The following is a 27863-nucleotide window of genomic DNA, read 5'->3' as shown; positions in this document are numbered from 1 at the left end:
ATTCAACCCAGGTGTCCCCAGCTTAGTGGCAGGACAATGGTGTGCCAGTAATTCAGTTACAGAAGCTATGCGTAGTTGTGTTTCTCACGATATTAAAGCTATATGAGCTCGATCACACCCCTATCAAGTGCTCGAATTATTCAACGCAGAGCGAACAAAAGGAAATTCTGAACCTGGTGTTTTCTCGCCCATAATGTGTTTGCTGGAGTAAATGTGTATCTGTACTTATAATTTTTTGCTTGGGGCCCATCAGGCAGAATTATCTGCCTTTTGCTCCAGGCTCCAGGGTTTTTGATAATCTGATGAATAAAATTTCATTAGCAATTCCAAATGGAAAAGAAGAGACCAGACACAAGTCGTGTTCCTAGCAAAGCAGCTGCGATTGGATTTCGGTAAGAATGGCAAGCGGGGCTTGTTGTTTCGCCATTTTTGATAGTGGTGAATGGCCAGAGATGGAGAAGGGCGAAAGGGAAGTGCACATGACAAGCTCTTTCATGTGCATGCAAATTGTAATTTGATTGTGAGCAAAACATTCCTGCACTTCTTAGGTTATGTTTGCAAAGAAGAATCTTTCTTCTCTCTGAGCATAGCAGCATTGACAGTAACGAAAGGGAAGAGGTCAGGGTAGAGTAAAGAATGGATTGGGAACGCTTAGAGAGAGCGAAGGAAGCCAGAATTCGGAGCTGAATTGTGTTGTACATTTTCGCGACATTCAGGTTTTAGTGCACTCTTGGGGCCATAGTAAACGGTCACTTATGTGTAGGGGCTAGGTCTTTCGGTTCTTCTTCTTTTATTTTTCTAAATTTGGCAGACATTTTTTTGTTGTTTCATGTTAGAGGGCTATCCTTTTATTGAATATTCTCTATGGATGGATCGGCTCTTCTTTTTTTTTTTTTTGGTAATATATTTTCATATTTGTATGCATTTAAAAGTTGTTTGCAGTTTATTTTTGTATCTTTGACAGCTGAAGCATACAATACACCATTAACTCACTAGTGGTACCTAATTAATAGTAGTAATTAATTAATAGTCACTGTGGTTAATTGCAGATGTTTTTTCACCAGTGAGAAAAGTCAACAGAAGTTAATTGAACTTTTGAAGCGGAGCTTGATTTCTGAAAGTTGGGTTGCCTCATTATTGCTGGACTGTTAGGAAGAGCGCGGTCACTTGCACGTGCTGCATGTTTTCAGCAGCTATGGCACTGACATGTAAGCACTTCATTAGCCAGAACATGAAACCTTTTCACGACATTTATCACGGTTTCAAGTGACACAAACATAATTAACCAAAATAGGTGCTTGAACCTTGTTATGATAGTAAACTGCATTTGAGGATGTGGCTTTCTATCTTATGGAGGCACGTCAGGTAGGGGAGTGATCCCTGAAAATGCGCATCTACGCTTGTCTAATGAAAATGTACTGTCCTGCCATATCCCTGGCTTCTGCTCATTCTCAGTTTCAAAAGCCGGAATACATGGAGCGTTTTTGCCACATGAAGCCGGTGCTTTTTGCCCGACAGCACGGACTCTACGCCCAGCGTCGGAAAAAACGCACGCCGGCGGCGGTCTGTCCCTGCCAGATATTTGAGGTGTGGTTCCGTGCCGTTCTTTCGAACTGAAAGGTTATGTGGACGCGAGCCAATAGGAGCGCTGAAAGCTGGAATTTCCGGTTTGAGCGGCCGCTGCCAACATGGCTGCTATGGCCGACGAGGTGTGCAGCAGTTTGGCCGCAGAAACGTGATTATTGTGAAAATAAATGCTTAATCAAGCACAGGATGTCGCTTTTTTGTGAGCATACGACCTACTCTCAAATCGTAATGCATTTGTTTTCTCCCTGAAGTGAAATTTGTAAAAAGAAAAAAAAAAACCGTGTCGCTGGTATCCAAGCAGTCTTTCCAAGGTATCTTTGTTCATTTGAGCGAGCCAAATCCTTGTGCGACCTTTTTACAGTCTCTACATTTAGCACAGTAGCGTTAGAATGAGTCCTTTCGCGATTTTAACACAAGGGACAGTGTCGCTTCTCTTACCTCGCTTCTGTACCCTCGCTATGCGGTTACTTCCGCTCAATGATGAATTTGCTTTCGCATCGAGGGATTCGTGGCGGCGCTCGAGCCGCTTCGTCGTTCCATGTATCTCGAGCTGAGCGTCGCGTCGGCGCCGCACTTTTCAATGCGTGAAGATTGTGAAAAAAAAAACGCCACATGTATTCTGGCCTTAACTACAGTGCACAGCATAAAAATAGACCTTTTTTAGAGCTGGAAAGGTAGTGCAGAAATCAGAATTGGCATATTTTAATATTTGTTCTTTGCTTTTCCGGTTGAAACAAAAGAAGTTCAATACCCATTTTCCATGTTATTCTACCATATAGTAATTTATATTTGAAGCCTTTTTAATGAACTTTCATTCCTTGCTTTGTTTTCAGGACTACGCGGAAATCTCATAAGTGTCCAGGGCTGTTTGGACTGTGCTGTCAGGTGTTGCATTCATTTATTGCATCCCCAGGTAAGTGTGGATTCAGGTATTTAAGATGGGGGGTGGGGGATCCTCAATTGACGGTCCTGGCAAAAGACGAGGCGTCGACTAACAAGGATGTTTAATTTTGCGTCACTTAAAGAGCCAGAGAAGCGTACCCCAGAAAGAAAAGTGACACATTCACACAGCAGGTGTCTCGATGGCGACTCTATGGCAGAAACGACTGCCATTTTTATACGCTTCGATGTCCAGAGGGCAAATGCGTACAGGCCCGAAGAACAAGCATTGGCCCATGTGTTCTTGGCCATACTTGCATAAGTGAGTCACTCTCCAGCGTCGGTAAACTTCCTTGCACTAGCCGGTGGCGATGACTGTCTCTGCTGCGACTCACAAACGTTTGCAAAAACACACGCACACATGTCGGAATACGGCGGCAAAGGAAAGCGTTGGGTGGAGGGTTGTGCCTCACGGAAATGGCTCGAAATGTTCCATCATACTGGCTGATGACCTTGAATCCGCGGCTGTCGTGTCGGCGATCCCACATCACATCGGCGAAAGCGTAACACTTGCTATGCATTGGGCAGAAGGAGCCATGGCCTGCTGGTGTGCTACAGGTGCTCAAGTCTCATGGGAGTAGTGCTGTCTGGGGTAGTTGGTTGGTTGTGTAGGAGGCTGCGACCGGAGATCTGCAAAAGTGTCAGTTTTTAGGCAAGTGAGAACTCTGCCATAGGCTCCCTTGTCATTCAAATTCACCAAACACTAGTTTAAAGGGGCACTACTACTGCTGGATACGAGTGTAAAAATATTGGCATATTCTGGTAGATCTCACCGTTGGGTGCAGTAACGATGGAAGAACTCTGAATTCAGGGCAGGAATTTATATCTTTGATTGGTCAAGAATATCTGGTGTCCTTTCATTGTGGCTAACATGAGCATCTGCAGTGAATAATACTAATTTTATGGTTATGCCACAGTATCATAGAGAGTTTGTGTTCATATCAACTTAAGAGAGTAGACTTTTCTCTCTTTAAATAAATACAGCTACTTTTGTTCATTTCTTGATTTGCTTCTAAAATGCTTTCCAAACAAAATTCATATAGGTGAAGGCACCGTTAATCTTGTAGCGGCCCTGGCATCGGCAGCGTTGCTACAGGCAGAAATGGCTCCTATCTGTTTATGATACCATGTTTAGTTTATTCATTAGAGTTTTAACAAAATCTGAGCATTTTGTTTATTGGCACATTCTGCATGCTACCTATGCGGTGGGGCAGTCTTCATAGAGTCGCATAGAGTTATTGTTATTCACTCTGAAACTCTTTGAGATATCCGCTGACAGTGAATGCCACGCGTGCAGAATGCAAGCGCACACTTGCTGGAGAGATGCTTCACCGCCCTGTTGGAGTTGTTCCGTGGTTGCCCACGGACATTTATTTGGTGCAGCATTGCCCAAATTCTGCCTTGAAGGGCTGATGAATGCAAACATCGAGCGGCTGCAGCACGCTCATGAGACCACCAGGGGTGGGGCTTCTCTGTAAAGTCAGCAGAGCTGCAAAGCATGACCATGCACCTATGCCTCTCGGCGCCACTAGTGCACGCGGAGACACTTTTTGCCCCTTTGGCTTCCACCGTGCAATTTTCAGGGGCATCAAACCAGACCGGAGCCTGATCAGCATTGCCTTTCTGTGAGAGGTCGTCATGCTCCCTCCTAAATGCATTGACAAAGCAATGAAACTTCATTATTTGATTCTTCTATTCAGCTGGTAGCTTCTAGCACCACATCGTTCAACGGCGGATGGAAAGCTGGTGGCGTTTCATAAAACGTTGAAGCCACTCTCGACTGTCTTTGAAGTCCGCAGGTACAATGTTGTGCTGAGCGATAGCAATCGCTTTCCAGAAACCGTTGCTCTTAGTAATGCAAACATACTCGAAGAACTCCTCTTCAAGTTTTGGGAACTTGCAGTGTTTGCCACGGGAAGCTTTCCGGGTACGGGCAGTCTCAGTGAGGTCTTGCATTTGCTTACAACAACAGTGAACACACCTCTTTTTGATGTCAAACTTGCGTCGACTTCCCATTTACCGTGTTTCTCAGCGTATTTTGCCACTTCAAGTTTGAAGCCTGCAGTGTGAGACCGTCTCTGCTTGTCTATTGCGTTTTGTTCGCATTCAAAAGCACGCACCCTGCCACGCAACGGCGCATGTAACGCAACAAATTCTGTAAGCAGTCCATGCACTTCAAAATGGATAACAGACGCAATGGCACTGGGCAAGGAATCATGAAAATTGGAAACAGAAATCCACGGAAACGTCACGTTGCGCAACGATGGTGATAATGGATGCGGTATGGGGAAAACTAACTAACGCCATCTTGCAGCACGGTTTAGGGTTAGATATGTTTTGTGGCGTCTTAGATTTTTTTTGAAGTTTTGCGACCGGTAGTGGGGGTGCAGGCTATACACAAAGGTGGCTTATACACTAGTGTATACGGTATTTTCTTTGTCACATGTAAGCGCTAGAGGAAGGGCTGCGATGGCTAAGGGCTCGGCTACTCCATACCTAGAGCAAGAAAGAGTGCAAAAGTAGAGAAATTCGCAATGTGTTGCACAATACAAGTGCTGTATGGTCTTTTCTTTTTCTCAAAGTGGTTCATCACTTGGTCGGCTGTTTTTTACCTGTTTGTTTTCTGTTGTTGGTACTTGGCCGGTGAAGGGGAGTGCTTGTTAATATGTATGTCTTGTTTGAAGCCTGTGGTTGCTTATGAAGGTCCGGCTTGCCCACCTAAATGCTCAAAAGAAGAGCCTGTCTTCATTCTCTATTCAGGTTTGCAAGAGTTAAATTTACTTTCCCAACCCACTTACTTTTGCACATATGCTTCAGCATTGTAACTGTGAGGACTTGAAAAAAAAATATCTAATTCCAATTCCGTGTAAAGTAAGGAATTTGCTATTTACACCTTTCTACTACCTGATTACTATTACTCTTTTCAGGTCAGATCAAACAATGCTAATTTATACCATGCTCTGCTTAGTCTGTAATTAAAGATCCCCTTCTGGTCACCCAGGTATTTTTATGGGAATGGCTGCATGAAATCTGTGCGAAGCTGAGATGTCATCTCCAACGAAGGGACATGGTGCAGTCGTTGGAGACTTGGGCAGTTTCTCAAGTCTACAAATGTCCAGAATGCAATCGCTCATGTCACAGCTGAAGTCGCATTACTTTGAGGTTCCTCCGTCACTCAGCTGGCCTTCTGCACCTACATCGACGAGGACATACTTTCAGTGGTTGTCAACAACTGCTGTAAGCACAAGAGAGTATGTGCCTCGATAAATGAAAAGCATAGCATATATTGATTTGAAAGATGCTGCAAGTGACGGCACACAATACATCATAACTGTAATGTTACCAGAGTCCAAACTCAATTGTATTAAGTAATATAGTAGCTCTATGCATGGAATAAAGCTCCACACTAATAAAAAAAACTTGTGCCAATCGTGTGAAATGCACTGTCAAAGCAAACTGTAGCTTTTGAGGTGAGACGTAGCTCTCAATGAGGAAGGAATGTGCTACCTTGATAAACACGTGCAGTAATAATTTATGTTGTGGCTTGATGACAGAAGTGGACTTACTGAGATTCGGTGTGAACAATCCAGCGCATATCGAAGTGCACCTTACCAAGCATGGGTCGCGAACTTTAACCTACTGCACAATGGTTAAGTATAACTATAGTTTGTCCAATGGTATGTTGTTCCAAATGTCTTATGAATCATTTGGATAATGGCAATTCATGGACACATCACTCTGTCTTGTGGCTATAGTCTACTTAATATGTGCAATTTTACCTTGAGCTGTAGTATCGGCTCCCAGAATTCGGAGGGCAGACAATGGCAACATGCTTCCCATCAACTGCTCCTAAGCAGTTGGGGAACTGCCATCGAATGGCATCATATTTGGCAGTTTACCATTCTTTCTTTGTTGGTGTCTGAAAGCAGACAGTTGTACTAGAGTTAAATCTGGATAGAACGAAATTGAAAAATGTTTGCACTTTTTTGTTACATCCAGATTTTCGTTACATGCAGTTTCTGGTTAAGACTGGTAAGGATCATGCCAAACTGAAGCAAAAATCTATGAAAAAGCAGTGCACCTGCACAAACACGAGGGAGGAAGAGACGAGAAACAACACTAACAACTGAATATTTTGTTCACAGCAGCTCAGTTTAAGTGCAGCTAGGCACTTCTTAAAACCAGAGAGGAAATAAACAGGCGAAAACAAGACAAATGTATCTACGATGATACAGGAAACTCGTGTGCTATTCTTGATATGGCGATGAACGGTGTGCTGACGCATGCCAAACCTAGCATCGTGATCTCTGAAACCTCATTGATCTCTCTAGTGACCGTATCTTTGTGACACGCTGCTACTTTACACTTTTCGACCTGTGGGTGGCAAGCACAATCGCAGCAGTGAATCCCTATATATCAAGCAGCATTTCTTACATTATTGCAATGTTCCCTCAGCTGGTCGGTAAGACGACCAGCTTGACCAACATAGTAGTTGCCTTAGGACAGAGGGATAGAGTAGACAATGTTGCTTTTGCAGGGTACAAATTTTTTTCGGGGCTTCTTCATGCAGACAGGGAAAGTTCTTACATGGTTTTGCAGTCTATTTACACGTGCGCACATGCTACCCAAACACAGCGGAGCCGAAAATACAACATCCACTCCCGCTTTTTTGCCAATCTTCTTCAAATTTTGAGACACTGCATGAAGGTACGAGGTAACCGCCACATTTGTTTCACTTCTAGGAGGGGAAGTGCCACATTTCAACTTTTTTAACATCCCCTCAGCTACAGAGGTGAGAACGTTGATGGGATAACCAGAAGCACTGAGCCTGTCAGCCACGTTTGAAAAACTACCATCAATCATGTGCAAACACGATTTCTTGAAGCCATTGTTGAAGCAGAATGCCGCATTGCCTCGTTTTACAAGTTTGGAGTAGCTTGAACAGTATGTACAATGCTGTCTGCACTGGATGAAGAAAAAGCCCTTCCCCTTGTCCCGCTGCCTTCTTATCGGGCAATCACTATTCCGGCTTCCAACGTGCGGATTTACTCTCACGTGCATGTGCTGCTGCGTGTGCTGTTGGCGAGCAATTTAAGTGATCGTGTTGCCGCGGCAGAGGGCCGAAGACCCGACACTCGCCCCGTCACAAGATGCGGCAAACAAAAAACAAAAGGGAGGGGAATACAAAATCGAAAAAAAAAATAAGATGAGCACTCGGGGAGTATTACGAGTCCAAGTCCAGCAAATTGACTTCTTCCCGATTGCGGCTGGTGGTGCACGGCGGTCCTGACGATGGGTGGTGACAGCGAAGTCTGCCAGCATGCGGCATTGGCCGTCGTTGGGTGCACCAGGTTCCAGTGCCCGTTGCAGAATGTCGGGTAGCCGCTGCTGCTCCCGGTGGCTGGTGCTGGCAACGTGCGCTGTCAAAGCCGGCACCAGCCGACATTGGCCTCCTCTGTGAGGGGGTGGAGAGGGTCGTCGCGGTGCAGGTTGTTGGCACTGCGGCCGGTAAACTGGGCCAGCACCGGTAGACAGCCTCTCTCGGGGGGCCGCTCCTGAAGGTGCCAGGGGGCTGCCGAAAAAAAACTAGCCTCTGTGCCACCTCCGGTGTGGCACCAGGTTGCCACATCCTGCCACATTGTTAAAACTGCAAGCTCTGTTTAAAAAAAGCAGCTGCAGGTTAAACAGCAGTGTATAAAACTATTAAATACCTTCAGAACTTTGTGCTTTGGTCAGCGCTGTGTTTGGACGGCTGAAGTATTGAGAAAAAAAATTGCCCAATTATGCCATCTAAAACACTTTACAGGTACAGAGAGATCACTAAATTTTCATCACTTATTGAAAACTTTGTCATTTTGGTAAATACTGCAAAAGCTCATTGAATTCATGCGAAGAGGATGAGAAATGGGTCTTATTTTAAACAAGCCTGTACTTCTCAGTTCTTAGGGTAACATTATGCTTAGAGTGGTAGGGTTAAAATGCAGTATTTTCATGTACATTTGATGACGGGGCTAGATAATATTCCTTGTGTGTTTATTGAGGAGTTACTTGTGGTTTCGTTACTTCAATTATATGTGATAGCAAGCTCTCGACTCGTGGTTGCTGCCCGTGATATAAGATTGTTTAAGGTAGTACAGTAAAAGCTTGTTAATTCGAATTCCACGGGACCGGGAAAAAAGTTAGAATTATCCAATGTTCAGATTATCGAATAGTCTTGAAAAAACTGACACGAACCATCTGCATTATGGTAAATTTACCATATTTACTCACTTAAAGAACCCGAACCCACCCACCCACAATTTTTACCTAAAAACAGGCATCAGCCGTTAGTGCATCCCTTTGTTTTGCGCCGTCACATGGTCCACAATGCATTTTTTGGCAGTGCTCCAAGATGCTGCGCAGCGATAACAAGTGATGTTTTTGCCTTTTGACGGCTCTAGCAAGGGGGTAGCGAACTTGGCAGAGTGCCAGCGCTTGTCCGGTTGTGCAAGCCTAGTTTTCAGTAGGTTCACTTTATCATGCCATAGGCGAAAGGGGCGGGCCCCGTCTACTGCCACGCGCGATAGCAGCAAACGCATTTTGAAGCCGACATGCTAAAATCCAGCGTCATGACCGCGTGTTTTCCTAGGGCCGATGGATGGAAGGGTGGACGATTCTTGCAAGAAAAAAAAAATCTCGCATAGCCCATAGCGCCCATCTAAAGTCATAGCATTTCATAGGTGTTTGCTGGGACCGCGCCGACAGTGCTTCTCTGTATTCATGAATTAACAGGGCTCGAATTAACGAGAATTTGTGAGTTTCGGAGTTTGCGCGGAAGAGAGAGCAAGCAACCGCGACCACTAACCGTTGCCCTCCGCCGCCGCCGCGCCGGTCACGGTGCCATTTAGGCTTTACCTACTCTTCCGTGGTTCTGTCTGGTTTCATCTCGTGTCCTCGGTTTGGACGCATGCAGCCTCTAACTGTGCCGCTCTTTCATTAAGGTTTTTTTTTTGCCATTTGCTGTGCGCTAAGCCATCTATACGTGGCAGAACATAGTTCAAATGATCTGTTGCGGAACCGACTCACGTTCAAATTAGCGGCTTCTTTGTATACAGATCTCTGTAGAGCTTGGCCGGACCAATTAGTGTAGTTCGAATTATCCGAAAATTCGAACTATCGAGGTTCCAATTAACGAGCTTTCACTGTATTTAGTTGTTTTGATCAACAGTAGTGGTGAGGAGGTAAAGTTGATAATTTATAACGCTTTGTGCCTACTCATATATTTCAGTTCTGGGTCAGAAGTCATCACAATATGGGAAGTATAATTCGCTTTTGTTTCCTGAATGCTTGATAAAAATGTCAATGTGAATCATCACATGGGAATAGTGGCCGCATAGCGTATCAGTAGATAAGCATACCATTGCAATCCATAACTTCCACCTCCTCCTATTGTCACGCAGCATTATCCATGGGAGCGACGCTTGAATTTTCACTGCTGTCCCCATTGTGTGTTGCCAAAGCCTTTGTGCTCCTCTTTCACCTGGAATCAGTGGTTCAGGCTACCACCTCAAAAACATTGAAACAAGGACTTAACGAAGTTTGGGCATTATCTCAGAAAAGCGCAAAGCAGCTGCACATTATGGGCACTTTAAAGCAATGCTTGTTGCATAGCACACGTCTGCCATCTAAGGCAGGGAGGGCTCTACAGAGCCCGGAAAAAAATATTCCCTATCACAACTCTTACTGAAGGGCTATGTTTAGGGACGCATTGCATTAAATCTGCGGCCAATGTCTTAGAAAATATCAGCATCCAAGCAAAGAAGACAAGCAATGCTGTGCAGAGTGTATCAAATTTCGCGGCATGAATGAACGTGAACACACTTTGAACAAAAATCGAAGCAGTGTCTCATTTTATTCAGCTTGGACATTCCGTTACTGTCGAAACCAATTAGGGACATTTATCGCACTTTAAATAAATGCCTGAACGCTCGCTGACAAAAGGATCGAGTAAAAAGAGCAATGCCTGATTTACTTACGCCGCCGCTTCGTCGATCCCGCAAGCAATCGCCTTGCATAGCTAGGATGCACGGGAAGGTTGACGAATGAAACAGGTTCTGGCAATACCTTTCTTTACTTGTACCCTGATAATTACAAAAAACAGTAGTTGACAGACAGCATGTAAAAGCATCACTACACGGCTCACCTAGTGTCTTGTACACTAGGTACACAAAGTCTTCCTCTTTGAAGTGTTTGCAGCACATAACTGACGACGCTGACAGTTGCTTCCCCATTCCTAACTTTATCTTCCAAACCTTCTTCATTCTGGACGACTTTGGGTAGAAGTGGAAGCTTACACTGGCTCTTTTCCGTGGTTTGCACTGCAGCACTGAGCAATAAGTCATCATGATTATGTATTTGTGAGCGAAAACTAACGAAAGGAGCCAGCATTAACCGGGAGGCATAGTTTCCTTATTGCTGTTGTAGTGGCACTGCAGCATGCGATGGCAGGACTTCTTGAAATGCTTGGCCCCAATGTGGAGCTCCTTTAAGCTCGCATTTCAGATGACGCCGTCCTGTCACATGTGGTGTGCCAGTATTTATTTAGTGATGTCTTCTATACATAGCTAACATTAGTGCTTAAACATGGACACAGTGAGAATATAAGGACACAACAAGCACCCACTTCAACTCGAGAAAGCAGACTGAGCAAATAACATAGAAAACCAGAAAAAGTGCTAATGTCGCAATGAATGGCAGAAAGAATTAAAATAAAAATTAAAATAAGAAATAATAATAGAAGCAGTATCAATATAATATAAAGAAGTATACATCCAAGCAAAAGATCTCACTAATAAAAAAACAAAAATAAAAACAAAAGCCTGGCATACACGCTGCAAACCGGTATTTACGTGGCTAAGTGTCCACAACACTCTGCACAATGAACACTCATTGAGTACATATCTTCATTCGAGCAGACCTTAAAAAGTTCAGTGCCTTCTGGGACACCACTGCAGGTGAATGATTGATGCAGGTATCACCATGATAGTCTATGAGAAAAGCTTCCATAATTTCTCTTGCGAGTTTACCCTTATTCCTATAAAGAATTACTGTGTTCTCAAATTGGGATTACATCCATACGAACGATGATGCTTTGCAAGATTGATCGATGATGCAGAAAAATCATTCACATGAATTCAAGTGTTCTTGAAGCCTTTTGTTGATGACTGTCACAGCTCCGGAAGGGGTGCGAGACACCTTCTCGAACCGAGGCAAAGGTAGTTGGAACTTTGACACCCAGCGTTAGCCGGTTATGTTCAGCGTTGCGAATGAGAACAGAACCACGAAGTCAATGATGGAAAAAACAACTATATATTTCTCAGTATTATACACAGGATTATACGACGCAAGCATTTATAGGCGTTTAAAACAACACAGCTAAGGTAGGGTACATGAAAAAACTAGCAATTACAAATACATCAGTCAAAATTCTCACTATCAAGATACATGCAAATTGAACACAGACGTTTAAAACAAGATAAGACGAGTGTAGAAAAAGTTCAGAAGAAATTAGGAAACGGGCATATTGTCCGACGAGCGCGGCGGCACTCCACTCACAAAGACGACGCAGATGGGGAGCTCTCGAAGGCGATGGTCCTTCCGGAGCCCTGGGGCGAAGTCTTCGTGGTGCGATGCGGCGGCGGTTCGGGGAGCCCGGAGTGCTTGGAGGCGAGAGGCGCACTGAATACGCTGAAATATCTCAATCAACTCTTCTAGAATACTGCATATGATTAATTGCAATATTATAAAAATATAAACGCTGCCACTTTTGTGACACGGCCCCCCACTTTCAAAATATTAAGCAATAATATTTTAAAAACTAACAAAACGTGGCACGCATGCCGATACAACGCATAGACATGCACTATATAATAAGTAACACATAAAAAAAAACAAGTTCATTTGCCCGGTTTAGACGGAGGGTAGATTGGACCGACGATGTCAATGGAAACCCGATTGAAGGGGGTGTCAATGACTGGAGCCTTTCCCAGGGGCATGCGCGGCAATCTCCCCTTCGGTGTGGTACGCAGACAGACATCGCATGATGCCACAAATCTCTTAACATCCGCCGTGATGCCAGGCCAGAAAAACTCTTCTAAAATCCGCTCTTTTGTTTTCTTTGCCCTCAGGTGTCCTGCCATTACGCCGTCATGCGCCGTCTTGAGTACCGTTTCTCGGTGCTGTTCGGGAGCGACTAGCTGTCGCACCTGCCGTTCGTCCTTCTGCGTGTAACATCGGTACAAAAGACCGCCTTCCTTCTTGAACAATATGCTGCTTTCACCATCCCGACACCTTAAATTCTTTCCGATTTGGGTGAAACACGATTGCAATGATAGATCCTTTTCTTGATTGGCTGCATAGCTCTCTCCATCCCCTAGTTGTCTTTCAGCGTCCAGAGTGCAAATATTCTGGAACTTCTGAGGCCCCATTGTGGTCTGAGCGCGAGTCACTACGGCAGCGGTGGCTTCGGCTACCAGATTCGTTTCCAAAGTGGTCCCTTCGACTCTATCAACGGGATCATCAGGAGCCCTGGCACCTTCTATATTACCCAGGATCAGGTCATATATTGGATCCTTCATGCACGGTGCTACGAGATTTCCGCTGTAATATGGGGTCTGGACCTGCACTTGCGCTTCTGGGAGCCGCTTCACTGTGCCGTCCACCAGGTATACGGGATTACTCGTCCCCATTAGCTGGTCATCAGCTACCAAATCTTTCCGGATAATCGCGGTGTTGCAACCGGTGTCACGCAACACAGTAATTGTCTTCCCATCCAAACTTCCGGCAACAGTGGGTAACCCTTCTACCAAAGACCTCTGTCCCGCCGTTCGCACCGCGCTGACAACTTGAATACGGCTACCATTCGTATTTGCAACGAAGCCGTCGCAAATGTTTTCTTCTGTTTCCCTGGGAGGGGAATACACACAGGCTGCCTGGGTTTTTTCAGGCGCCCCTTGCCGACACACATTCGCTTTGTGCCCTCTTCGGCCACATTTGAAGCAGTGGGGGATATGGTTGGCAGAGTCGCTGCTCTGGCAGTGCGCGGCATTGTGTCCAGCCCGGACGCAGAGATAACATCTCAACGCTCCCCTCTCGCTGGCCTTTCTTTCGTCGCCTCTCGCTTTGTTTGCTTCCTCCTGGCTTTTTTTCCTTCCCCTCGCTAAGTTGACACCGCCTTGCGCGTCCAGGAATTGATCAGCGAGGTTGATCATGTCTTGCAATTTTTCTGCCTTCCGTACTTTTAAGTACAACGACATGCTGGTGTGACAACTGCTCAGAAATTGCTCTTTAATGAACAGCTCATGCAGCGATTTGTACTCTAGGGGGATTTCGGACAGCTCCACCCAGCGGTCTAAGTAATGGCTTAGACGCGCTGCATATTGTGCGGCTGTCTCGCCGTCGGCTGGTTTGCCACCCCGGAATTTCTCACGGAAGCCCTCGACCGTAAATCTGAAACGCTTCAAGAGCACCGCCTTCACCTTTTTGTAATCGGAGGCGTCTTCCGGCGTGAGTCGCCCAAAAACGTTCAACGCTTCACCGCTTAGGCATGTGCTTAATGCCGTCGCCCATTGATCTTCAGGCCACTTCTGGCTACGGGCTATGCCCTCAAACCGCCTGATGTAAGCATCTAGGTCGTCCTTCCTCTTGTCAAAGGAAACAAGTAACCTGCTGGGGTCAAGTCGGAAACTGGGTTCCGCTACTACGTCGCGACCATCAGCCCTTACTACGGACTCATCTCCCGCCTGTCGAAGCTCTAATCTTAGTTGAAGAAGCCTGGCTTCGAGTTCACCAGCCTCTTTTGCTGCCGCGCGTTCCTGTTCTGCGGTTTGTCTAGCAAGAGATCTTTTCTCCCTCTGCCGAGCTTGCTCATCCTCTATCCATTTTCTCAGTTCCACTCCTGAGAGACCTAACTGTCCACCTATGGATACTAATTTCTCTAGATCCATGTCACAAGTGCATAAAAACTACCTAAAAACCGAAAACTATCTATCAGCAATGCACACTTCTCAAATGTCACCCTTCGAGATCACTTCATGATTTGAGGCTCGGTCTCCTTCCACAACGCTTACTTGTTACGTCAAAGTACCTGTCGCGGACGCCAGAATTTGTCACAGCTCCGGAAGGGGTGCGAGACACCTTCTCGAACCGAGGCAAAGGTAGTTGGAACTTTGACACCCAGCGTTAGCTTGTTATGTTCAGCGTTGCGGATGAGAACAGAGCCACGAAGTCAATGATGGAAAAAACAACTATATATTCTCAGTATTATACACAGGATTATACGACGCAAGCATTTACAGGTGTTTAAAACAACACAGTTAAGGTAGGGTACATCGTAAGGGGTAAGGTAGGGGACGAGGATGCATCGAACCTTTCTCTAAAGCATCAGTTGAGAGTGACAGTGACCCTAGGACTTCTGGCACGTAGTCATTTTACGAATGTGGCCAAGGCTAGCCTCCGTCCGTCTCTGCTGCTCGCGTCGAACGTGGACAACCGTGATCAGCTACCGACGTCTGCTGTGTTGATCGTCGCATCATCACATTGCGCTTGTGTGACGCGGGCACATTTCAAGTCGTCACTCGGAGCCCACTGAGTGCAGAGTTGAGGCGCGATTTGACCCACGGTGTAAGAAATATTTCAGGTGTAGTAACAGTGCCTCCGCGGGCGCGGAAATCTAGTACCAACTTCGACGCTTCACTGTGAGATGGCGCTACTGTACAGGAGGTTTTCAGATGTGCGTCGTGACGCGTGCTATCAACAATTCTAGCATTGCCTGTGATGCGTCACCTGTGCGAAATGAATGTACTTGATTTTAATGGTACTTTTCAGCAAAATTGGTCAGCTAGATTTCCAGGTTATGACCTGATGTTACTTTAAAGATGTGATGGCATGTGAAACCGCGATAATTTTTGGCATGTGGTCCGCTTTTCCTCAGGCAACGAACTTCTAACATGGCCTGTTATTGTGTAGATTCAGTTCAGTTCAGTCGTGTCCGACTTCGTGACCCTATGAACCATGTCACGCCACGCTTTCCGGTCTCTATCTTCCTAACATTAGATAACTTCATCTGCAGTGCCTCGACGATGCCGTCTAACCATCGCATTCGCTGCCTACCCCTTCTCCGGCGACCCTCAACCTTTCCCAACATCAAATCTTTCTCCAGCGACTCCTCTCTTCTCATCAGATGACCAAAGTAGCTGAGCTTTAACTTTAGAATTTGACCCTCCAATGAGCAGTCAGGGTTTATGGTCGGCAATATCGACTGATTTGATCTTCTGGCAGTCCAAGGAACTCTCAAGAGTCTTCGCCAGCACCACAATTCAAACGCGTCAATTCTTCGGCGGTCAGCCTTTTTCACAGTCCAACTCTCGCATTCATACATCACAACTGGAAAGACCATAGCATGAGTTATACGGATCTTGGTTGGCAGACTAATGTCTCTGCTCTTTACTAGGTGGTCAAGGCTAACCATTGCTCTCTTTCCCAGAAGCAGGCGTCTCCTAATTTCATGGCTGCAGTCTCCTTCTGGGGTAATCTTGGAGCCCAAGAAGAGAAAATCTGTCACAGCAATCTGGTTGCAACAATTATATGACAGCTGGCCGTGTCTACCAACGTCCACTATTTCGCATCGCCAGCTTTGCTTTCCATGTGTGTGTAGAGCGGCTAGACACTGATGCAAATAGCTCGGTAAAAGGTCATCATTCTTACGGAATTTAGAACCAGAGGTATTGGATTTAATGCTGACACCCACAAAAGTACTGACAAGGAGTATGTGTGTATGTTTTTTTCTCGTGGCACATAAGCGGCTTTTCACTACAGGTAGGTGTTTGTTGAGCTCGAGTTAAAAAGAGGGAAGTGGCTGCAAGAATTTTAAAGGCATATAGAATGCACTTAATTTATTCTCTGAAAACACAAGCAATGAAATACACCAATTCATTACTCAGTTATGGCAACAAACAGGCCCCGCGGGCGATACTTCACTCTGTGACAATGCTACAAAAAGAGAGTACTTCAAAATTTTAACGAGGATAAAACAGTTTTAAACTAGCTTCGATAGCTTGCGCAGATTTTGTGTTTTGTTTTCAGCATTCTTTTTCAGCTGCTTGCATACTGACGCATGCGTAGTGCTACGTAATAATCCACGACTTGTGCGATTATGTCGACTTTATGCTCGCTGCATCTTATGATTGTCTAGAATGTAGTCGACAGTTATGTCGTAGACATTCTTATCAGAAGCATGCTTCTGAAACTGTTTTTCTATTTTGTTTAAGAGACAAAATATGGCAACATTTGCATGTAGCAGACTGCCTCATGTTTTCTGCAAAACTAAGGCTGCTTCGGGTCTAGTCACGTTTGCAGAAACCGTTAGCCCAGCTTTGCACGCTGAGCAATCAGTGCATTTCAGCAGTTTCCTGCATATGAACCTGGTCACATAATAAATTATGATATCGGTTACACTAGCTGAGTCGGGTTCGTTGTGAATAAAGTCCTCACATTCATTCTCACTCTCTACAAGACCATCAAGTTCAGCCTTCAGCTCATTGATACGTGGCTCTTAAGGTTCTTTGAAGGCTAGAATCATGTCAAACAGGTTTATCAGACACGAGTCTTCATTGTCATGTACCTGGCAGTTACCATATCTTGGAGGTTTCAACAAGCTGTACACAGAAAGCATGCTGTACAGCTGCAAGCAAGTTGGTCGACACGGATGCTCATTTTGCCCACCTGCTTGGCGGATAATACCGAATAATTTTTCGTGCACATCTTAGTTATACTTCGTAGTTAAAACATACTTAAAATTGCATTTCTCCAACAGGTACTTGGAAAGCTGCATGCTTGAGAGGATAGCTACTCTTAAGCCCTCGGCAGTTGAATTTGACAGGAAATCTCTGTGGTCAATACGTCCTGCCTTCACGTTTTTTTCCCATTCATTGAGCCAATTCAGAAAAGATTCCAGAACAACAAAATCTTGACTGTGCAGTTTTAACCCTTCCTTTGGATGTTTCCGATTAAATGCATCGAACAAATTGTTCATTTTCACAGTAAAATCAACAGTGCCCTTGACATTCTCCAGACCTGGTGTACCTCTTTTGGTATAGACCTCTAGCCCATTGGCTATGCTGAGGCTGAACAGCTGTGTTGCTAGATTCACCCGCATCTTTTCAGTATTTTTTGGGTTTAGATGCGAGTATGAGAGTTCAGGACAAACCCTCAATTTGCCTTTATGCTTAGTGTCTGCAACATATAGCTTGTCATAGTGTGACCAGAAAGCACGGGTATTGTTAACACAAAGCACTTTTTGCTGCAAAAGTCGATTTCGCACGCACTTGACAAGATGTGGTATATCTGAAAAAAACATTCCGCGTCTTACAAGCTGGATTGAGGAAGAAGTTCTTTGTTGCCTCTAGTTCTCTGCTAATACCAAACTGCTTCCACATGGAGCGGTTTGTTGTGGCACTATCGCAAACAATTCCATCAACAAACGCGCCTGCGTCCTCGAGGAGGAGGATAGCCTTTACGATGAGCTCTGCCAACACAGTTCCTTTTGTGGGCCCAGAGCTGGCGAAAACTGCAACGGGTTGGGAGTAGTTTTCTCCGAAGGAACGAAATAAAAACACCAGTCCGTGGTCCACTAGCTTCTCTGGTGCTGCCGCACCATCCCCGAAGTCTGCAAATCCAGTGTAGGTCATCGTTCTTGCGCTTACTCTCATCTCTTTCTGAACGTGAATCTCATCGAAAATGAGAATACCATGCTGCTGGAAAGTGTCTTTTTTTGCGAGCTTCTTCTTAACCCTTTTGGCCCTGAATGTTTTATTTCGACTGCAGATTTCTTTTATCTCATTTTTTCACTATTATATTAGTTAAATAACATCCTCAGAAAGTTTCAACCTTGTAGTGAAAATAGTTACCGAGTTAGCGATGTGACGTCAAAATAGGCCATCAGGGCTCAAGGGTTGTAAAATGAAAATTTTCGATGCTTTATTCTGAGGGTTCCACGAAGCGCTAAGAAAACACAATTTCTTTAGTATCGAGTGTGAAACACTTTGAAGTAGTTCCTAGACTTTGAAAGGCACAAGTGGACCTTGCATTTGTCACACTGGATGCGCGATTTTCCAGCGCAGTGCTCTATTTTGCATCGCTGCTCCCTTGATTCGTCATGAATGGGGCAATGTCCGATCTGATCAAACCTGACATCTTGAACAGGCTCTTTTCTGTGAACCTAGCTTGTTTTGCAGGCTGCAGAGGGGACGCTGAGGGTCTTCCTCTCTTCAGAGTCAAAGGTTTGCTCTCAGCTGCCGAAAGTACTTCAATGACGTTCAAGGTGAAATCGAGTAAGTCAAGCTGTTTTTTGACGGGATAAGCTGCCTGTCTGCTTCTTTCCGGTATTCAAGCCAGGCGTTCACTACCGCCAGATTCATGAAGTGGAATATCATCCTAAGGGTCCACTTCCTTGACCGGATGGTTGTACGGTAAAGCACCACAAGGAAATCTGTTGTGTCGACGTCACCCATGCTGTGGTTGTATGCACCGACTGGAGCTGGTCGTCTGATGTCCACAAAACACTTCTCTGTTTTCCTCCATCGCCTAGCGGTGTCTTCAACATTTACAGCTAGAAAGTTGGATGCCAAGGTCACCGACTTGTTATCCTGCCACTTCGTTACGGCCACCTTTCCGTCCCCACTCACAAGGCAATCCGATGAGCCGCGCCCTTTTTTCTTGATATCCTTTTCGCTCATCAAGGGACACTTCTCACATCTGTTAGATCTTATTGTTCCAGCAGCAAATATTTTTTTCTTCCGCATTTCACGTAGCAGAAGCAAAGAAGTAAAATAATTGTCAAAAAACAACTTGTGTCCCACACCAGATGGAATGCGCTGAGCCATAGTCATAACAATTGCACCTGTGATGCCAAAGCTACACTTTAGGTGGTCGGACAGAACAGTTGTCACTAGCTAGGGTTTAATGCTAGAACCCTAGCTAGTGAAAATATGTATGCTCTGTGGCGAATCTGGCCCTTTTTATAACTTCCTGCCATACCGTGGGTCGACAACTGTTGGAAATCAATATGCAGAAGACTAAGGTAATGTTCAACAGCCTCGGGAAGGAACAGCAGTTTGCATTAGGTAGCGAAATACTGGAAGTAGTAGGCGAATATGTCTACTTAGGACAGGTAGTAACCGCAGATCCGGACCATGAAAAGGAAATAACAAGAAGAATAAGATTGGGATGGAGCGCATTTGGCAAGCACTCGCAGATTATGACTAGCAGCTTACCGGTATCGCTCAAGAGGAAAGTATACAACAGTTGCATCTTGCCTGTACTCACCTATGGGGCTGAAACGTGGAGGCTAACCAAGAGAGTTCTACTTAAGTTGAGGACAACCCAGAGGGCTATGGAATGAAAAATGGTAGGGGTAACATTAAGAGATAGAAAGCGTGCAGAGTGGGTCAGAGAAATAACTCAAGTTACCGACATTCTAGTGGAAATTAAGAAGAAGAAATGGACATGGGCAGGACATGTAGTGCGAAGAGAGGATAACCGATGGTCGCTGAGGGTAACAAACTGGATTCCAAGGGAAGGAAAGCGTAGCAGGGGGCGGCAGAAAGTTAGGTGGGAGGATGAGATTAAGAAGTTCGCAGGGGTCAAGTGGATGCAGCTAGCACAGAACCGGGTTAAGTGGAGAAATATGGGAGAGGCCTTCGCCCTGCAGTGGGTATAATCAGGCTGATGATGATGATGATGATACATATTTTCACGCCCCAAGGGTGTGGCTTTCCTTTTATGTACTGCTTGATGTCCAGACGGCCCTTGAAGGACACAATCTGCTCGTCAATGCAAAGCCGCTCCTCTGGAACGAGCTCATTGCACCGTTTCTGAAAAGCATCCAGCAGGGGCCTCACCTTCCAAAGGCGGTCTGTCTTGCTGGGAGTGTTAGCGTTGACAATGTGCAGGTTGTTCCGGAGTTTTCCGATGCGGTTGCGTGACAGGCCGACTGACGCTACAAGACCAGATTTCATGCTAGGCTTCCAGTAGAGCCTCAACCTTGGATAGCGCAAGACACCCATTGTTAGATGAAGTGCCACAAGCCGCCTTATCTCTTCTTCGTCAGTTTTCACTGAGGTTCCCTTTTGAAACACCGACTATTGGTTTGTTTTGTCCACAAGTTCCAGAAAGACACTTTTTGGAACACATCTTCTGAAATAGTGATATGGCGATAGCATTTCTCCGTCCAATTCGGGCACATCATGAACTTCCCCTCGAAACTTCCCCTCGAAATGTCACTTCTGGTTCCTGAAATGGTGTCCTTTTCCATCCAGTGGACATTACGAGACCACACTCGTCATCAGAACTCTCGCTGTCTTTGTCCGTTGGCGCTGGATCAGTCGCAGGAACCTCGGCAGCGTCGTCCTCGTCCTCGCATTCGCCGCCTACATCTGACAAATTTCCATTATCTAGCTCCTCAAACAGCGCATCTGTAGCGGCTTGGAGCCTGCTGGACTGAGTTCGATGACCGGAGTAAAACAGCGTCGCCGGGATCGAGGAATCTGTGAGAATACAGAAATAGCCAACCTGAAACGCCGCGCCCATCGTAACTCAATGGGCGCCATTTGCAACCGCTGAGCTCTCATGGCGTCAAAATCGCACATAGAGAAAAAAGGGCACTACGAAAAAACAATGCACTCAGCTAATCCAGTTCAAGCACTCCTGCAGTTAGCTAATCTTTAAAAACTACATATAAAAATCGGAACGCGTGCATTTGAATAATTACTAAGTTATAATATTTGAAAGTGCGAGCTTACCTGCCTCGTTGTGTGCCATGTTTTGGCCGGAGAGTCTTCTTTGCAGGGTTGCCAGGTACTCACAGCGTGACCCGCCAAATTTTTTGCTCGATGTAGCCCAAAAATAGCCAAACGTCGAACCATAAAAATAGCCCAAATAGCCAAAACAGAAAACTTCATAGTTACAGTACACAGTTTATTTCAAACATTTATTAACATGTCTGCTGTGAAGTTTTGAATTCACTTCCAAATGAATGTAAAAAAGAGTATCCAAACATCACTCACTGTACATTGCGGCGGTATTGAAGCGCTCCAAAAAAATATCTGACGGCACAAAGTCTTTGCAGCATTTACCATTTTTCAGCAGTGCAAATTTCACATGCAAAATATTTTCCAAGGTTTCCAAAGACATTCTGTTCCGCAAGTCGGTTTTTGTTAGAGTGACATGGCTAAACACTCGTTCCACAGCAGCATTGGATACAGGCAGCGTGAGTAGAGAAATGGCTAGCTCCGACAGCAACGGAAATAGGCTGACTCCAGCACTGTTTTTGGAACGCAGAACGTTTTTCCAAAATACTGTCACGGAGTCGTCTCGGAGTTCACTAAGCTTACATTGCAAAAGGCAGTATTCGGATTCCATTGCAGAAACAACTGATGGATCTATGAATTTTGCAAAGGCCTTGTAGAATGCATCAAAAGAAAACTTGGCAATATTGTTGCAGTGCAAGAGGTGAAGTTCACTTAATACCTTAAAATTTGTTGGAAGGCGCTTTAATGTGCTTTTGATGCAAGCGACCAAAAAGTTTCGGCAACGCTCAAGAATGGCGATTTTCTTGTCGTCGCCGAGGGAAGACTTCTCTAAGGAGTCGCGAAAGACGCTTCCCAGCTGACAGGCTCGAACATGCATCAAATGGCTTTCCCAAGCTGAATCGGGAGATGCATGATCGGGAAGTACGATCCGCCTAAGCAAACACTTCACAAACGAGCTTAAGTCTTCGAAAAGTTTTGATGGATCAGGGTCCTCACTCTGAAATACTTTGTTGAGTTTGTCAAATTCGTTAACAATGGGGCTCAAGAACTGCACATACAAAAAGTTCTGGTCATCATTGTACATCTCACTCAACATTTTAGCTAAGTAACAACGCTCAGCTGTTTTTGCGACATCGAAGTGCGCCTTCAGTTCCAGCCACTGGTCAAGAATTGCACGGAGAGCACCAGCAATGCTAAGCCAACGCGTCGCACACACACCAACCAACTTTTTGGGGGTTGATCCAGAGTTAATCGCAGCATAAATGCTTTTATAAAACTCTTGACGCTTTGGAGAGTGGGAAAACCAGTTAAAGGTTTCCCGAACAAGGTAGTCAATCTGTGTGGGTAGTACATCCACTGCCTCGTTACAAGCAAGGTGAAGGGAGTGACATACGCATTTTACCAACACGATGTTTGGGTTAACTTCCCTCATTCTTGTGTACAGACTATTGTGCTGCCCGCACATCACACTGGCTCCATCAGTTCCTATACCCACACAGTCACTGACAGAGAGATTAGACTTGTCGAGGAAGTTTTTCAACTCACAGAAAAGTCCTCCAGATGATGCGTCCAGAACTGGAACTAGTCCAAGGAACGCAGTTACAATTGCGCTGCTCTCGCTCGAGTAGAACCTTGCCACAATGGCAAGCTCTTTTGCCGAAGACACGTCTGTGCTTTCGTCCAGGATCAACGAAAATTTTCTTCCCTTCAGCTCATCCAAAAGCATCTGTTTGAAGGTTGGTCCAAGTACCTTGTTCACTAACGCCGTACACTTGGTTCTTCCCATGGATAGCGACGACGCAGTGGTCGAATCTCTGAAACAGTCGCTGATGAGCGGCGTCAGGTGGTCAGCGGTAGCAAGCGAACCATGTACGGCGACATACGCCGCCAAACGCAGCTCCGCAATCTTCGCTTCATGTCTGTTGCTGGCGGCCCTTGGCTGCGAGGTGACAAATCTATCCATTTGCCTTTGTTCGGGTGCAGTCGACGACTGCATGCTTCTAGCATGCTTTTCGGTTTTTCTATGTGCCTTCAGATCTTGCACGTGTGCACGTAGCTCTGTTTTGCAGGCTGTGCAAAAGGCCATATCCCCTGAGGGTGAGCGCGTAAGCCAATCTGTAATCAAAAAGAAAAATTTGTCACGCGCTAATGATCGAGACTGGCATGGTCACATGGAATGCACTCCGAAAAGCGGAACATAATTTTTGGACTGGTACAAACAAGCACTAAAACATTAAAGATGGTCAACGTACCTTTGAATGCAGGATCTTTTTCCCATTCTTTTCTGTACGTCCGCGCGTACTTCGCCCATTTGCCCATAGTGGCGTCGAGAAGCACGTTTCACTATATGCGGACTGTTAAACCTCCACCGCTGTGCTCAAAGTTCTTGCTGCGGAATCAGTGGTTGCCAGTGGTGCAGGGGAAATTAAAACTGCGGGGGTGATAGATGGCCGAATGTAAGATGGACAGGACTGCCTTGAATTGTCACCAGTACTTGCTTTTCGTGTGTTTGAATGGGGGGTATGTTGACGGTTTCAGCGAACGAACCGAATGCACAACTTGCGGAATTCTTTTCTAATCGAAAAGTCTCGTTCACTCCCAGTCTTTGGTGAAATGAAAAGAAGCAGGCACCTCTTAAGGGGGCACTCACAATAAGTCGCGAACGTTTCGCAGGGCGGAAGTGCGACGAATGGTATTCAGTCATGCTCGAGAACCAATTGGCTGCTGGACAATCCTCATTCTTTATTTCACATAGAAAGGGTATTCAAACAATTTTCCCATCCGACCCCCTTTCCCCTAGTGATCTTGAAGGGTTTACTTAGAAAGGAGCTAGACTTCCGTCTGCTCGTTTCTTCGAATAATGAGTGGCGCATCTTGGAACGAGAAATTTCTGTTGGAAAACAAGCCTTACAGAGAAGCTGAGTTCTGCAAATTGTCCATTCAATAGACCACTTTAACACCATCGGCAACGCCGGGAAGCAGGAAAGGGAAGGAAAAGAGCTTCGAGCTTTTGTCCAGGCACACCTCACTACCAACCCCGTCATGTGCGAAGTCCCCCATTCACTCATCTGTACCCTAATCCCCTATGCCGAACATTCATCGAACCACAGGCTGCGAAGGCCCGTCTTTCTGACAGTCGAAATATATACTTCGTCTCACAAGAATTTTGCAGCACTGTGAGGCAGGGAAGCCCTGGCCCATTTAGGATCTCGTGCATTAGAATAGGCAATTGTGCTCGGCGCACTATAATAGATAATTTGTGCTCCTACTATTACCCCCACCAATTCGCAGGGCGAGAGATGCACAGAAGCAAATTACCTATTGTGCACATGATCTGGGTTGGACAAGGTTACCTCTGCCTTTCGCAGTGCTGCAAACAGCTTGTGGGACCAACACCAATTCGCAGGGCGAGAGATGCACAGAAGCAAATTACCTATTGTGCACATGATCCGGGTTGGACAAGGTTACCCTAGCTGCCTTTCGCAGTGCTGCAAACAGCTTGTGAGACCAAAGTGTGGGCCTAGAATGTACACTGGCAGTATCTTCTAGGAAAGAAAAGTGCGCTGGTTGCTATTACTGTACACACAGCATCGCGGCCCACTGCTAAACCTTTCTGGAGAAAAGGCTTTTGAAATGGTTTGGACATTTCAAGCGAAAATGCACAATAGCCCAAAGATAGCCAAATAGCCAACCAACAATATTTCCCGCCAACCACAACATAAAGTAGCCCAATTTGGCTATTTATAGCCCAACCTGGCAACCCTGCTTCTTTGTCGCCGTCAGTGTGAAAACATGACGTGAACGCTCGTGTCGATGGCAGTAGGGATTCCTGAAGATTATCGTGGGAAAAAATGGGTGGTTTTGGTTTCGCTTTCGAAGCGCCAAGGGAAATTTTTTACTTGTGGCGTCAATTGAAGCCCTTTGCTTGTCTACGTTTGTCCTGTCGTGATATCTCCATTTTGAAGCTAGTTCCGCACGCACAATCCTCAGCACACACCGTCGTAGCAGGGGAGTCACGCACGGTGGAAGCAGAAAAATGATCAGCGTTCCAACGGCGATGGAGCCTGAAGGCTACGTCCTTGCAGTCGCGAACAGTTCACACTGCAATAAAAGCAAACTGAGCTGCGAGTCTACGTACGTTGCACTCCTTCTGCGCAGTCGAACACAGAATTAGCTACCGTAACTGAGCAGCTGCACTTGGGTATCATCTCCAGTAGGTCTGCTCTCAGCGACGGCCCCGATCGAGCTAGGAACTGCCACAACAAAGGCCCAGCGAGGCCGCAGAGGCGTGGGCCCGCGAACGAGGGCCTTGATCATGACTAGGGAGCGTAACAAACAAATCCAAAGGATTGTTCACTACAGAAGTAAAAATTTGACAATGCTTATTACTGTAGTTCACTACATTTACAACAAACACAGATGACGTGCGTCCCACTACGGCACCATAAATACGAAGAGCGCTATCACAAACCCGCCTTGTGGGATTGAAATAAAGCGCTGCAGTGACCATAAACAATGCTAAAAACCATGAAATGCGCTCTAAAGACGAGAACACGCCTAGACAGAGAAGATACAACACGATTGCATCGACGGTCTCATCAGCACCAGGCCGACCAAGCAGCACAGCACAACGGAGCACAGACAGAGCGACAGAGCACAAAAATTTTCAACAAACTGCCATTAAACCAACGACGTCATTCTAGTCTAAACGTCACTTTTGGTTTATGACGTCACGTCCGGTTATGACATTACTTCCTCCGTGTGTGGAAATAGCCACTTCCATGTTTTTTTTTTTGCCAAACTAATCTAGAGAATGGCCACTTGTAGTGGTAAGGCTGTGAAGGCACAGGTGAAGGATGAAGATACTGACCAGTAGGAGAAAGCTGTGTGAAGCTACGCTGCAGCTGTGTACTATAGGTCACACAAGACAGTCATTAATATGACCAGGCTCTGTGATAGTAGTGGCAGACTTCTGTCACTACTGTCCTCTTTGAAGTGAGGTTAGGCACACTATTTCAAAGCCGATTTTTTTATAATTTTATTTTATGTCTTTTAAAATCAAATCAAATCTTCATTCCAACGTCAGTGATGCTGAGGGCCGTGGACAAAAAGCCTCTGAATGGTCTTGACTAGGTCTTTGACCCTGTATTACAAGGCAGCGTGGCATACAGCAAGGATTGATTTTTTTTCTGGTTAGATGTACAGAACTATGCAGAAACGAATAAAAAAATATATATGCACATATATGAACGTTCACGCAGGTGTAGCGACAAAGCACAGTTGAACGGGGCTGCAGTTATACGCATAACCAAAAAAGAACACGGCATATAACGCTGGGGTTTATGGGATATGATAAATGTATTGAATGCGAACAAGTATGTCTCTTTAATACAAAATACACGGTGCGAACACACAAATTCGTAACACATATATCAACAGAACGAAATTGAACTAGTACATATATTTATTTAGGTATGAAGGCAGGAGATGACGCAGCATTTGAAAGCCATAATTTGTATGTGTGGTATTTCCCTGGTTTCGGAATGTCGGGATAGTATTATCATTTCGTTTAGGTTTCAGGTTAGCAATGTTAACTAATGTGCTATTATTTTCTTTCACTCTGTCTTTGTAGCATTTTAACAAGTTTGCTTTGTACATGTCTGGAAGGGGAAGTAATTTTAGTTCAGTAAAATGGGGGGAGGGGGGTTATAACTATAGAATGGCATATTCATGATAGCTCGAATTGCTTTCTTTTGCAGAATATGAAGTTTATTATTAGTATTTGAAACAGTAGTAATGCCCCATACTAAATGACAGTAGTTTATGCTTGACAGAAATAGTGAATTATATATTAGGAGTTTAACACTTTTTGGTTAATAAAATCATAGTTTTGAAAGAATATCAGATGCATGAGAAGCTTTTGTTGCCACTGATTTCACATGTGGGTTCGGTGTCATGTGTTCGTTAACTAACTAGACACTTAACTAGAAGCACAATATGAATCACTGAATCGTTCAGTTTTAAAGCAGGTAGTTGGCCCAGACTATCATTCTTTGACCTAAAGAAAGCGGCTTTTGTTTTGTTGATATTAATATTCAATGAATTTGCTGAACTCCAGAATGATAGTTGCATGAATGCTTGATTAGCGTCATTAATTATATCAGCTGGGTTTGAGCCTGTAATAAGCATAGTGGTGTCATCAGCATAGATGATGAACTTTACTTTAGTGGTAATGTTAATGAGGTCATTAATGTAAAGACAAAATAACAGAGGCCCCAAGATATTTCCTTGTGGTACTCCATGCCAGAATTTTTTATTATTAATGATGACCATCTGATACGATTGTGATAGCTTTTAATACTTTTTAATAGCTTTTAATACGATTTTAATACCTGTGTTCTCCTTAAACAGATATTTTGCCTTGAGCCTGGCAGCACTCCTAAGCAGACGGAGGAGTTGCCCACAAGATTTAACTATTGCCCAACTTAGGGT

General features: G+C 45.1%; 2 protein-coding genes across 3 annotated transcripts in view; one reads left to right on the top strand and one right to left on the bottom strand.

Annotated features, from left to right (window-relative positions):
* Positions 1-27863, top strand: part of LOC146195071 (uncharacterized) — a 90459-nt gene that overhangs the window by 5079 nt on the left and 57517 nt on the right. For both annotated transcript variants that reach the window (XM_084597673.1, XM_084597674.1), the window contains exon 2: positions 2421-2500. In XM_084597673.1, coding sequence (XP_084453799.1) covers positions 2421-2500 — 80 coding nt within the window. The remainder of the gene's footprint in view (positions 1-2420; positions 2501-27863) is intronic.
* On the bottom strand, positions 21440-25009 carry LOC146195073 (zinc finger protein 862-like). The gene is made up of 2 exons (XM_084597672.1): positions 23624-25009; positions 21440-23486 (listed from the first exon to the last, which is right to left on the bottom strand). Exons 1-2 carry the CDS (start codon positions 23688-23690, stop codon positions 21619-21621), a joined length of 1935 nt encoding a protein of 644 aa, XP_084453798.1. The 5' UTR covers positions 23691-25009; the 3' UTR covers positions 21440-21618.

Source organism: Amblyomma maculatum, chromosome 3 (assembly GCF_055883805.1).
Source record: "Amblyomma maculatum isolate TAMU_Amacu chromosome 3, ASM5588380v1, whole genome shotgun sequence".
In the NCBI taxonomy this organism is placed as follows: Eukaryota; Metazoa; Arthropoda; class Arachnida; order Ixodida; family Ixodidae; genus Amblyomma; species Amblyomma maculatum.
The sequence above is the reverse complement of the archived record's forward strand: the minus strand, read 5'-3'. Positions and strand labels throughout refer to the sequence as shown.